General features: G+C 41.3%; 1 protein-coding gene across 1 annotated transcript; it reads left to right on the top strand.

The window, feature by feature from the left end:
* Positions 1-1,017: 1,017 nt before the first annotated feature.
* On the top strand, positions 1,018-10,806 carry rab4b (RAB4B, member RAS oncogene family). The gene is made up of 8 exons (XM_035679874.1): positions 1,018-1,078; positions 4,124-4,204; positions 5,164-5,278; positions 5,558-5,620; positions 7,347-7,510; positions 7,735-7,830; positions 7,986-8,163; positions 8,286-10,806. The coding sequence occupies exons 1-7, from the start codon at positions 1,063-1,065 to the stop codon at positions 8,099-8,101; spliced, it is 651 nt and encodes a 216-aa protein (XP_035535767.1). The 5' UTR covers positions 1,018-1,062; the 3' UTR covers positions 8,102-8,163; positions 8,286-10,806.
* Positions 10,807-12,742: the final 1,936 nt, after the last annotated feature.

Raw genomic sequence — 12,742 nt, 5'->3', positions numbered from 1 at the left:
GTGTGCACTGTTTTTTGTGCCAAGATATGGGAGTTTGTAGAAGCAGAGTGGGAAACCTAACGGTATAACAGTTTCCATAGCAGATGTCTGAAGTACAAAATAACATTTTAAACAAGAAAAGAAATAATGTGGAAAAACACAAAATTAACCAAAAATGTCATATCGTGTCATGTTATGTCATGTAGAGGATTTGGTATCTAACCAGGTTAAACTACAAGTAACTGTATCTGGAATATTCAGTCCTCAAATCCCTTTATCTTTGCCTGCCATCTTGTGGCTTTCTGTTGCACCTACAGCGATATGTAACAGAAATATATAATCAATAATCTTTTTACTATAATAAATTATGTTTCACTATAATAGAAATTACCGAATTAAATTATGATTGACTAGACTGGCATTCTCTAAATAAAACATGCTTTGATTGAAAATGAGTAATGCTGGTAATTAGACCGACGAACTAATGCTGCTTTCAAGTTCTCTAAGTGAGCACTTTCTTCTCAGCACTGAAAAAGACTTCGTCGCGGTTTTGAGTGAATTAACGACCAAACAAAATAGAAACGGCCTAACACTAGTCTTTTGGTATCGTCTACTTCATTTTGAACTGGACGGGAACACATTTTTGCCAAACTGAACAATACAAGCACGAATATAATGACGAATTAGCCCATTTTTATTTATTTTTCCTATGCTCTCGAGGGTTAATAACGGAATATATCGGACATATAATCAATATATGAGGCACGCACAAACCACAACCAATGAAATGTCTGTTCTTCAAAAGCAAACTTGTGTTTCGACCCCTTTGTCGGATTGGTCGTGTTCGCTAACTAGAAAAATCCCCACACAGCCAACGACACCTGAAGGCAACAGTACACGACGAATGACGTAGCACGCAGCTGCCGTGTTTGGTTGTGGTCGGAGCAAGAAGCTAGGAAGGGCTCAAGGAAACCTCTACTAGCATCGTAGATAAACACCCCTAAAGAGGTGTGAACCCAGGCCGCCACACAGCTGACACAATACCGAGAGAACAGTAAAAAGCTTCACACAGCGAAGGTCAACATGTCTGAGACATACGGTATGTTTAAGACTGTGTTTTCATTACATACACACCGCTCTGTGGTGTGATGTTAACCGACTGGCTCTTAGCAACGATAGCTACTGAGCTGGCTACACGGTTAGCTTACTTTAGCTGCCACCTCAACATGTCAGCGGGGTTTTAAATAGTGATAACCACAACGTTTGCTTCTTGTATTTCATTGGAAGGGGCTCTTGTAGTTGAGGTAGCTCCGTGTGTGAGTTGACATCTCTGCCCTGCGATGGCGGAGTGCGTTGCTTCCTTAAACGCTTCAGCTACATGAGCAGACGGATGCTGATGGATTTCCAGGTAAAAGTTGGCCCCAAAACTTGAGACACAAAAAGCTACAGGGGCGTGTGGATACATGTAGAGCGTGTTTGCAGACGCCGAGGTAACCTGAGCTGGGGTTTCAGGCAGATTGGGTGACCTTGCAAGCTGCAGGAGGTATTTGCATTCAGTCATAGGTGTTGTGTGTTTTTGTACTTAGAGGTAGCCATCAGCTGCCAGGCCTGTGATGAGGAAGTTGGATAGTTTCATATGTCGGTTACCTGTAGAGCAGCAGCTGTCGGCCTGAATCTGAGTAACTGCTGTCTCTACTTAAGGCCATCTACATTAGAAGTTAAAGCTGACAAAAAAGAAAAAAGAGACACGGTCGCACCTGTCTGTGAGCACTGGCACTGTAACCAACCACTGGTACTACAGATTAGAAGTTCTTACTATTCTGCATAAATGGCAGTATCAGTAGCACAATTTGCCTGACACCATAGACCCAGCTGTTTTGAAATGGCACACCATCATTCTCTCCCTCCCTCTCTCTCTCTAACACACACACACACATACATGTGTTTCTGCTTGTACCACGTCTCCTTTATTCCTTGTATGAAACTTTATCCCAGTGGGTGTTATTTATGTAGACGTGCCAGCGCTAATGGTAGCTGTAATAGCCTTTTATTGATTTCTGTCTCAGTCTCCTGTCTGTCTCCTCTCCTGGAGGGTCAGTTGTAGAACTGGCAAAAAGCATTGTGAATACTATAAAACACGAGGCCAGGTTAAGTGGCCCCACATTAAAAATCCTCAAATGTTTCATTCATTTTGGTCTCATCAGCTGGGCACTCTCGTGGAGTTACAGAATGGGATTTATGTAAGAAAATAGAAGATGGGGAATTAGAAAATGGTAGTTTTTAAATAGCAATGTGCTTTTTTTTTTCATTATAAATTAGACTGATGCTAAAAATAAAAAATATTTGGGTGTTATTTTTTGTTTGGTGTTATTGAATAACAGCTAACCTCCTTTGGTCCTCCATGTAGGCGATCTGTGAATAGATACTGGAGATGCAATGAACGATTAGAATAAAAAACAATTTATTTTCATTATTTCATTAGTTTTCATTATTACTTAATCAATATTTGATTTGATTAACTGAGTCTGTAAAATGCAGTCAAATGTACTTGGAAGAAGAAGAAAACAACGACACTTGTCTCTTGGAAAGGATTGTGGCCATTGTTACACATGATCTTTTGATTCATATTTTATTACTCTCTAATCTCAATCTACAATCTAATCTCTCCAGTTTTCACATTTTCCTTATCTTGTGCTGCATTCTTGAAGTACATAAATCCATTAGGCAAACATTAGTGCACTTTGTCAGTAGATCAGAGGACACATCTGACATAAACATGAGGTAGATCTGGGGCCTGAGCGTGTTAAGTGTTGTCACAGTGTAAGTGAATGCAGATAACAGTGTTAGTCTGTTCCCTCGGGTTATTTAATATTGATGCGTAAAGAACACAATAGCCTGAAAGGCGGCTGTTGAGAGGGCAGCGCTGCGTTCCTCCCCCCCACTGCTTTGACATATTGACAGCTTGATTGTTGTACGCAGATCTCGCATGGGAATATGTAATGTTTGGGAGGATGTTGAAAAGCTGAGGCAAGCTTTTAAAACGGAGCTGTTAGCTTTTGATTTAGTCAGTTCTGCTGTCACGGCCATTGACAACGTGTGGTTGAGATGCAACGCTGTCGCTGACTGCTGTCGCTGATGAAAACCGTTGGCGCTCGTAGGCTCATTCGCTTTAGCAGTCCCATTACCATGAAGTTGACCTCTAGCTCGTGTTGCTTGAGAAAACACCCGCTTCAACAAACAAAGGCGCACCGTAAACCGAGCTGGTGGCGGCGTGTGAAGATCAATCACATCTGCTCCTCCTGTTTGTTTTTTAACTGCTGTTTGTTGACCTTGTGTGGAGCTGAATACTCACAGGATGTTCACCTGGCTCTTAATCTCAACAGGAGTCACTAATCATTTGCCAGGCCAGCACTCCTGCCTGCAGAGCCAGCGCTGAAGCTCCAACCAGAATCGCACACTGTCTTCAAATTCCAACTATCAGGAGGAAAGTCGCCGTTTGCGCTCATTGTTTGCTCTCACTGTCCATCACTCTCGGGTTTCCTGTTTTTCTTTTACTACTGCTCTATGCGTGACTCACAAACACAGACTCGAGCGTGATTCACACGCACACGCTCCATCTCCTCCACCGTGACGTGGTTTCATTTCTCTTGGATAGGGCAGCACAGCCTACGTATGTAAATGCCCCCATCTTTTCATCACAGCACACAAAGGACGTCTGTGCTGTGGACGGCCTTGCGTGTCAGGGGCCCCGAGTCATTTGGGCTTCAGATCGTCTGCGTGGGTTGGGTTGTACTCTCCAGAGCAAGGGCCCACTCTCCACAACAACAACATCTGTACAACCAGCTGGCTGTGGTCATTCAATCTCTGTGCAGTCCAGTCAGCCTAATCCATGTTCAGTAACTGGAAGGCTTTGGCTTTGCTCTGACGACACCTCAGACAAACAAGCATATTAAATTAGAATAATAAGTAGCAGGTTACACTGATTCCATGCAGGGCTTTGTGATACGTAGGCTAATTTGGGGTTGTTGGGTACTGGGAAAGTAGAAGCTCAGTAGGATTAAGAGGAAGTGTAAGGATTGTCTCTGTGGATTCTCCCCTGACGTTGGTGTTACATTGATCTCTACCTCCTCTCCTCTGCTTTCAGACTTCCTGTTTAAGTTTCTGGTGATCGGCAGTGCTGGGACAGGGAAATCCTGCCTCCTCCACCAATTCATTGAGAACAAGTGTAAGTTTTCCCTCCTTAAAGCCCATCAGGTTTGCATTTGCAGTGGTATTATTACACACACAGTGCTGTTGATTTCATGAGTTATCGCAGGCCTGCCTTTCTGCTCAAGTTTCCACTTGAAAGTTATTCATTAACTTTCATTTGGAATCAAACTAAAATGACGCAGTGAATTGTGTCAGTCCAGATTCTTAACATTCACAGTAGGTAATTATTGAGCCAAATAAATATAACACATGATACAACTGTTCTCTGGCTTAGACTGATTTGGACAAACGGGACCTAAAAAATAATAATAATAAATGAATATTTTTCTTTTTCTTCTGAGCTGTCATTTTTTTTAAATTATTGTTAAATAACAATACATTCAATTCACAGTTTCTGTGTAGTGCAATCCTAGAAAACACTCCAGCTAACAATGTTTTTCAAATTTAGTTAAATCTACACTTCTCTGACTGTGTCAATACAACTAAGTCTATGGAATCAAAATATGCAGTGTGATATGTGCTAGTACTGGTCTAATTCACAGTTTTGCTTTTGTGAATAACATAAAAACATGTGAACACTCACACACATACTCACACACATGCTTGTGTTAATTTGATTAAAGATGTGTTAGGTCCCTGTGCTGTCACTGGAGAGAAAGGGAGGGCATGCTGACAGTGTGAATCACATCTACACTCACCCTAGTCTTTAATGTGGATATGAGCTGTTTGAAGATAACATCTTATGTCTTTTAAACAAGCACAACGCCCCAATATAGTACAGATTAGAGGTAACATTGTGGGAGCAGAGTTCAAACGGTTGTCTCCTTTATGACAGCTGGGTAAGAACACCACATCATTTTGCCAGGACAAAAAAATCTATAATGGTCTTACTACTCAGAACTACAAGAGTTTTTCCAGGCTGGGACCTCGTCTTCACTCCTTTTTCACTCTTTTCTCTCTGCGTCCCTTTTGCAGTTAAACAGGACTCCAACCACACCATCGGCGTGGAGTTTGGTTCCAGAGTGGTCAACGTTGGTGGAAAGACGGTCAAACTGCAGATCTGGGACACTGCTGGGCAGGAGCGATTCCGGTAATGGCCTACAGTGTTTCCTGCTATGGGTTTGGCAAACTTCGTAGAAACACAAGGTTGACATGAATTACTGAGCACACATGCTGTTTTCGGGCAACAGCCAATTTCAGTTACCCACAGATGTTGAGATGCCGGCAGCTCCATTGGAGTAATTATATGCCTGACTGATGATAATAGCTAAAAGCAATGGACAGTTTCTTTTTCACCTTCCCCAACTAAAGCTGTTATTGATATTGTGAAAGCCTTATTGTAAACCCAGATTCTGCTTTCTCTCCACAGTTCTGTTACACGCAGCTACTACAGAGGAGCAGCTGGAGCGCTCCTTGTCTATGATATTACCAGGTAAAACCATTGTTGCATTCACTGTCCCTTTACCTTTCTACACACGATGCCTTTTGTGTAACAGAAAGAACATTTACGTACAATGCTTTCCATCTTTCGGGATGTTGTGGGAAAATGTCTCCTAGACATTCATCATTTTTCTTAATTAAATGACAAAATAATCATTAAAACTACCAAAAAAACATTATAGTCAGAGGAGCACGCTGCCAGGCATTCACAGCAATTCTTTTAACTTATTTTGAACTGTTGAAATTGGATCTGGGTGGAGTTGAAATTGAAATTTACTGACCCATGAAGCTTTAGTGTAAATAGTATTTCACCTTCCTCTCAGTCTATTTTTATGAGCACCTGTGTTGTTGGTTTCAGTCTGTGCGGTGTAAATAAAAGAAAGAAAAAAGAACTAGAGTGTGTCCATACCACCTCTAGAAATTGTGCAATTTAGCATCTCTGTACTCGGACCCAGTGAGATATGAATACTGGAACCCACCCCTCAGTCTGTATTTTATAGGCTTCAGGTTGCGATAGAGGTGTTGTGAAATCAAGATGAAGTTAATGCACTAATGCAGAGAGACAGGAATGTAATACAGTTTGTGTTTGTAAGAATGTATGGGCTCTTGCAGAGTGCAGAGTGGCAGGAGCTGTAATATAGAGGCATCCTCTGGCAGGCTGGCGGAAGGCGAAAAAGCAAGTCCATCACAGAAAGTGTCACCTGCAGGGGGAAAAAAACCAGGGAGAGTGGGGGGAGGAAACTGCAGGGGGAGGGAGCGTGAGAACGAGGAGATGGAAAACAAGAGAGTGAGTAGGAGATGGAGACATTTAGCTCATCTCACAGGTGAAAAGGTTAGCAGGAAGATGAGAGAGAGAGTGAGAGAGTGAGAGAGTGAGAGAGTGAGAGAGTGAGTGAGAGAGAGAGAGAGAGATCCCATCAGCATATGGACGAGGAGTGACGTCATTCTTTGGTTGTTTGTGAAAGCAGCTGTTTAACATTATTCTGCTGACCCACACCCTTTTGCTCACCTCACTGGCTCATGTTACCATGGACACCAGGGTCCCGTCTCCATGGTGACTGGTGGCTCTAACCCAAAGAAGTTTCCATGAAAGTACTTCACTGCCCAACAGACAGGTCTACATAACAATGTAATCCAGCGAGCTGAGTAGTGAAAGACATTTATTCCATTTAAAGTTTTAGATGGCAAACTTTTAACACTTCTTTGACTAACTGATTACATTGTAACTATAAAATGAAGTTACAAAGTGTAGTGTTTATTAGTCATCTTTGTGTTACCCCCCAAGCAAACATTAGGTTTAGTCATTCTCAAGTTAGATATGCGTTTATATAAAGGAAGCCGTCAGTATTTCGGCAAATAAAGTGATAGCTGCATATTTGAGAATTCATGAATAATTAATTTAATACATGCAAATAGGAATGCATTATTTACCACACAGCATACTTTAAAGGCCCCAGGTATACCGTCCTCCAAAACAAACACACAGAAAATGTGCACATAGTTCTGTTTATACTACGTTGGCTGTCTGAATAGGTGGATACGCTGACACGTGCGTTTACTCCTCGCTGACACGGACAGGTGATGAAATTTGCATAACACTCGGACCCTCGAGGCTATCCAAAATCATTTGATCATGTTTGAGGTCGATCTTTTGACAACAATCATAAACTTGCCACTGCGCCCCACTATGTGTCCATCTGTCCCGTCCTGTCTTGCAGTCGGGAGACATATAACGCCCTAACCAACTGGCTGACAGATGCACGGACTCTGGCGAGTCCCAACATTGTTATTATCCTGTGTGGCAATAAGAAAGACCTGGATGCAGACAGAGAGGTGACCTTCCTAGAGGCGTCGCGCCTTCCCGTGTGGGCTTGCTCAAAAGGCGAGGACGACGGCGTAACGCGTTGCTGAATTATCCTACACGTTATTCCTTATTGGCTATCTTCTCTGATTGAATTTTTCTTATTTCCTTTTGTCTGTATTATTACTGTATGCTTCTTTTTTTTATCATTTATGCCACCCCATCCTGTCTTCTGTTTATCCTTCTTTCACTCTTTCTTTTTTCTTCCACCTTCAATTCATGCTCTTTTTTTTTTGCTTACGTAGAGCTGATGTTCCTGGAGACCAGTGCTCTGACAGGGGAGAATGTCGAGGAGGGTTTCCTGAAGTGCGCTCGCACCATCCTCAACAAGATAGACTCAGGTACACATTTTATTCTTATTAAAGAGGTGTGTGTGAGTTGGGCGTTTCTGCGAGGGTACACAGACGTTTGCTTGTTTTTCTAATGTCTGTGCTTGAGTGCATAAAGCTCTGTGGATCTACCTTTAGTAACGTTTATTTATGTTTTTGATGCAAAGGTGAGTTGGACCCAGAGAGGATGGGGTCAGGTATTCAGTATGGAGATGCTTCGTTGAGGCAGCTGCGACAGCCTAGAGGCACCACCACACAGAATAAACAGCAGTGTAATTGCTAGGGCTCGGGGGCCCTGCCCTCACCTCAGCCCACAGGCCCACACAGACAGGACGTCCCCTACAGGTCAGTGACATGTCATCAACTCAGCCTGTAACAGTACACACTTTACCTGAAATCTGTTTCTGATTTGGCTCAGTATTGATGAATGATCACCTTCTCTTCTCCTTTCTCTTCCCACGTCTCAGCTCCAGGTGTTTTTTGGTGTGTGGGACCCTTCTCTCTGCAGTCTCACACACCTTGGATCACCTGGATTAGTGGTCATGGAGATCACTGCAACTCCTTAGTCGCTGCGTCTGGGCAGGGGAAGCTCTCAGTGTGAACACTCTGAGATCATAAAGAAGAGGCTTCCTCTTCTTTAAACAATGGTTTCTCGGTTACTTACCAGACAAGGACGAGTCAAGGGTTGTGTGTATGGGCTGCCCTACTGTTGTTTTATCTCTGTGCTTTTTCATTCTGGTTTTAGTCATACCGACATGCTTTTTACATTTGCACATCATTGTTTATAAATTATTATTGGTAAGCTATTTTGCAAATATCCATCTTTCAACCTATCCGGATATAATTCATGATTAGTTTGGTCAGCGCTTTGAAATTTTAACATTCATAAAGGCACCTGTTGATATTTTGCTTTTTATTATCCATTATTTGAGTTAAGTGTATTTTCCATAAATTGAAAATTGATGGTGATAAACAGTCTGAACGTGTCCTCTTATAAGTCCATTGAAGTCGACATGCACAGATATTTCTTCAGAATTACTGTAGATATATTGAAAACCAGATACAATGCAAGTCCTAGTAAAGGTTTCTGCACTTGTTGTTCTGTATCTTTTCCTGATCCAAATGAAAGCAGCTAATCTGTGAGTTAAAGTGTAGTTAAAAATCTTCATATATAAGTAACATACAGGCCCGAATGTTAGAGCCCAGTCCTTTTTTTTTTTTCCACTGGACTTTTGGTTCGCAGTAAAATGCACTATTATGACAGTGTGTTGGCCTTAGTCATGTACTTGATATTATGGATCTTATATTTATTATATTATTCCTAATCACCCTGTCTCTAAACTGTCAAAGGGAACGGTCCAATCACCGCACTCTACATCCACACAGACGAGCCTGTGGGTTAGGTTTAAAGCACAAAAAAAAGAGGTTTTTGTCTTTATTTTCCTCCAAAGTTCCCAAAGTCTGTAGATTTGAATGATCAGATTTAGTCCCTGTGTCTTTGGTCCTATCACAGTGTAAGGTTAAGAAAGGGCCGTCAATGTTTGCAAAACAAACAATGTCTTTGACTCCTCCTGCTGGGCTTTTTCTCCATTTTCTCGACCTCGCTTTTAATTCATGCTGCACATACTGTATGAGGGACGTCACAGGAAACCACAGTTAGGTTTTGCCTCTGTGCCAAGTTTGGGAAACTTTCATACTGCCCACTCAGTTCCCTCTTAGAGGCTCAACACTGTTTAGTCGAGCAAGGCTTTGAGTGCGCCTTGATGAAAGTCAGGATTAAAAAAGTAACTTTCGCTTCTCTTTATCAAGCACAGAAGCATCTCTGCTCTGCTACAAAATGTCATTAAGTATGCCGAGCCAACCCCAGATGTTTTCTCCTTTCGAACAGACCCTGCGTTGCCCCAGAGACACACAGGGAATTTCCACTGTAACATGGTTTCCTCTTTCCGTGTAGCACTGACAGCATTGGTTTGTGGTGCTGCGGGAGGAGAATGAGGCTGTGAGTTAATAACTGAAAAACATCCCAAACTCTCCCACCCTACTGTTGAGTCAATGGCACTGCTTCTGTCTGAACCACTGAGAGCAGGTCAGAATGACCCCAGCCAAGAGGAGATCAAAACAAACTGCCTGCAAAACCTATTTCTCATGTCTTCTCCTCAAGTGTGAGCATATGTCCTCCCAGACAAGCCATATGCGTTTTAAGCTCAAGTGAGCCAGCACACTTAAGGGAAAAAGATGGCGAGTTGTTCAAACATGAGCTCGTATAGGATATCAAGAGACAGATGGTCAAAAAAAAAAAAAAGAATTTCATAAAATATTGGCATTGTGTGCTAGTTTGTCTCCTTCTGCAAGTGCACTTTTACTTTTGAATTTTCATGTTTTTTTTTGTTTATATGCTGCAACTATAGAATTGTAAATTTTATTTTACTTGAACAGTATACTGTAATAAAGATTTTAATTGTAGACGTTATCATTTCTTACTAAATGACAACTGAGATTGTTAATTTGATTCCCTTGTTTCTGCTGTCGCCAGGAGAAAAGACTGTTGTAGCGGCGATAATCTGCTGCTGTGTTAGAGGTTTGACTTGTTTATTGCCCGCTGCTGCAGTCATGATGAAAGGATGTTGACTTCCTGAGCTGTAGGAGGCCCTCTGCAGCAACTCCGATCACCCATATTCACAGGTTGTCATTTACATTCAGCTATCAAGTCATCTGCAGAGTTGGCTTGCATTCACCTGTATTTATTGTACAGTTCCTAATACACATCCATCAGAATATCCATATGATAAGCATCCATCATGTGATGAACACAGTCCAACTCAGTTGTTGCTTAGTAACTAATGTTATATAATCAACCTAAATTCTACTGTACATCTAAAGTAACCTATGCTGTAAATAAGATTTGTCTATTGTCAGTTGAGGGTGAGTGTTGCTCATTGATTGTAATGATCATGCAATTCCCAGTAAACTGCTTGTTTTTTCAGTTAATACCTTTCACCTGTCTCGTTGATGTTAACATCTGTTTAGTCTCGAAGCTGCTGTTACTAGGTTTAACAAGGTTTAAGTTTGTTTTCCCAAGGGAGTGAAGCACTGCCCTGTATCCTGAATATAGGTAAATCTCACTTTTTCCTCTCCCTCCTGTGTCAGTAAAGTTATTACACATCAAGTTTATAGGTGGCTGACTTAACAGACCCTGAAATTTAACAATAGGATCAATGCACATGATTCATTTGCCTCATCTTCCATTCTTCAGCTGAATCATTTCTCTCAAAGGCAGTCAGGGTGAGGTCAGGATATCAGACGACTCATATGAAGAGTAAATGCCCTCTGTGTCCAGTTGTCTGGATTTATGTTCTCGGGTCGATGGAGCAACAGCTAGAGTGGTTTAATGTAGCTGAAGTGGATATATTGACTGATTTATTGATCCTAGGCAGCCTGTCAGAATGACCTCATAATAAAGGGGAGATGTTTCACCACTAGATGGTGCTAAAATATTGGACAGACAAATCTCCAGTTCTTAAGCAATTGTTCTAATAACTTAAAGAATACTTAAAAGAATTTTTAGGATATGAACTACATTTATCAAGACATATCAGGCAGGAATCATTCATGTATTACTTCATCTGTTTATTATTTACATATAATGGGACGTATGGATGTGGGTAGTTGAATCGGAGACAATAAAACATACAAACACACGTCTTCCATCAACAAACTCACACAGGTGGACAATAAGGGAAGCAGTACATATTTCACTATTGCCTAATTATTAAAAAAAAAAAATACAAAAGTTGAACAACAGTAACATTTGAAACCACCTTTGACACCTTTGTGACTGGATATGGTTAAAATTAGAGTATGACAAGCAATCTCATCAACATTAAAGTCCATCAAAAGAATAAAAGTGGATGTTTTTTTTGTTGTTGCCAAAGTTCGTGAGGCTTGTAGTTGAGGAAGTTAAAAGCCAATTTATTTTATGCAATGCCAAAGGAATTTATGGACCTTTAACAAGTAAATACTGCTCAGATCATACAGAGAGCAAGAACCCGTCGTCCTGGAATGATTTCACAATATTCAACATACTCAAGATACACTGTATGTACACACTATACGAAGCAAACTTCAGAGTACTGCTATATGTAAAATATACTTTCTATGTCCAGGTCTTTTTCCGTCTGAGTGCGTTTGTATTTTAAGTGTTTTAAGTGTGACCAACAAGCACCATTTAATGTAATTAAAAAGAGTTGCGTCAAATGATCTAAATGATTTGAAATGCAGTGAAAACGCAATCCAAAGTGCAGCCATCTGAGCTGACATAACCTACGCTGTTTATCATCATCCACCGCGAGGATGTCTGACACAGCACAGGTTGCCATAACACACAGACAAAATGGCACTCATCCTAAGTACACTCCATTCAATTATGAACCTGCCGTGGTGGGTCAATGGCTCTAAAGGGCTTTCTAGTTGTAGCTTGCTTGTACTGTGATCCAGATCTAAAAATGAGCAGAAGGCGTGACAACTCTAATACCACATCACAGGCGAGGTCTTTCTTTACATGGATTTATAGAGCTGGTTGCAAGGCTGTTGTAAAGTGCTCAATGCACATGGATCATTACAGGCAGTCTCTTTGTACATGGTGCTTGTTAGTTACAGTAGTGCCATCAAATGAATGTTGAGGTTAATGAAGGGAGGTGAGGAGAGGGGGCAGGAGAGCGCAGTGGACCTACATCAGTGTTTTCACACTGCAAAGACTAAAGATAAATGCAAAGACTAACTGGTTACTACATGAAACAACTCATATCTGCAGCCTCTGGCTTTGGGAAAAGTGAAAGAAAATATAAAGTTGATTGCCATTTAGGCAGTATATGAGATGGTAAGATGTTGAAATGTACAGCCTTTTTTTTTTTTTTTTTACCGCGTG

The sequence above is a fragment of the Morone saxatilis genome, unplaced genomic scaffold (genome assembly GCF_004916995.1).
Source record: "Morone saxatilis isolate NCDOM2014 unplaced genomic scaffold, NCSU_SB_2.0 Contig8, whole genome shotgun sequence".
Classification (NCBI taxonomy): Eukaryota; Metazoa; Chordata; class Actinopteri; family Moronidae; genus Morone; species Morone saxatilis.
Note: the sequence above shows the minus strand (reverse complement) of the source record. Positions and strands in the feature narration are given on the sequence as shown.

What these genes read in the sequence shown, in the direction of transcription:
- rab4b (XM_035679874.1), top strand. An exon ending in CCAATTCATTGAGAACAAGT is followed by an intron (nt 4,205 to 5,163) that starts GTAAGTTTTCCC and finishes TCCCTTTTGCAG; the next exon opens with TTAAACAGGACTCCAACCAC. An exon ending in CTTGTCTATGATATTACCAG is followed by an intron (nt 5,621 to 7,346) that starts GTAAAACCATTG and finishes CCTGTCTTGCAG; the next exon opens with TCGGGAGACATATAACGCCC.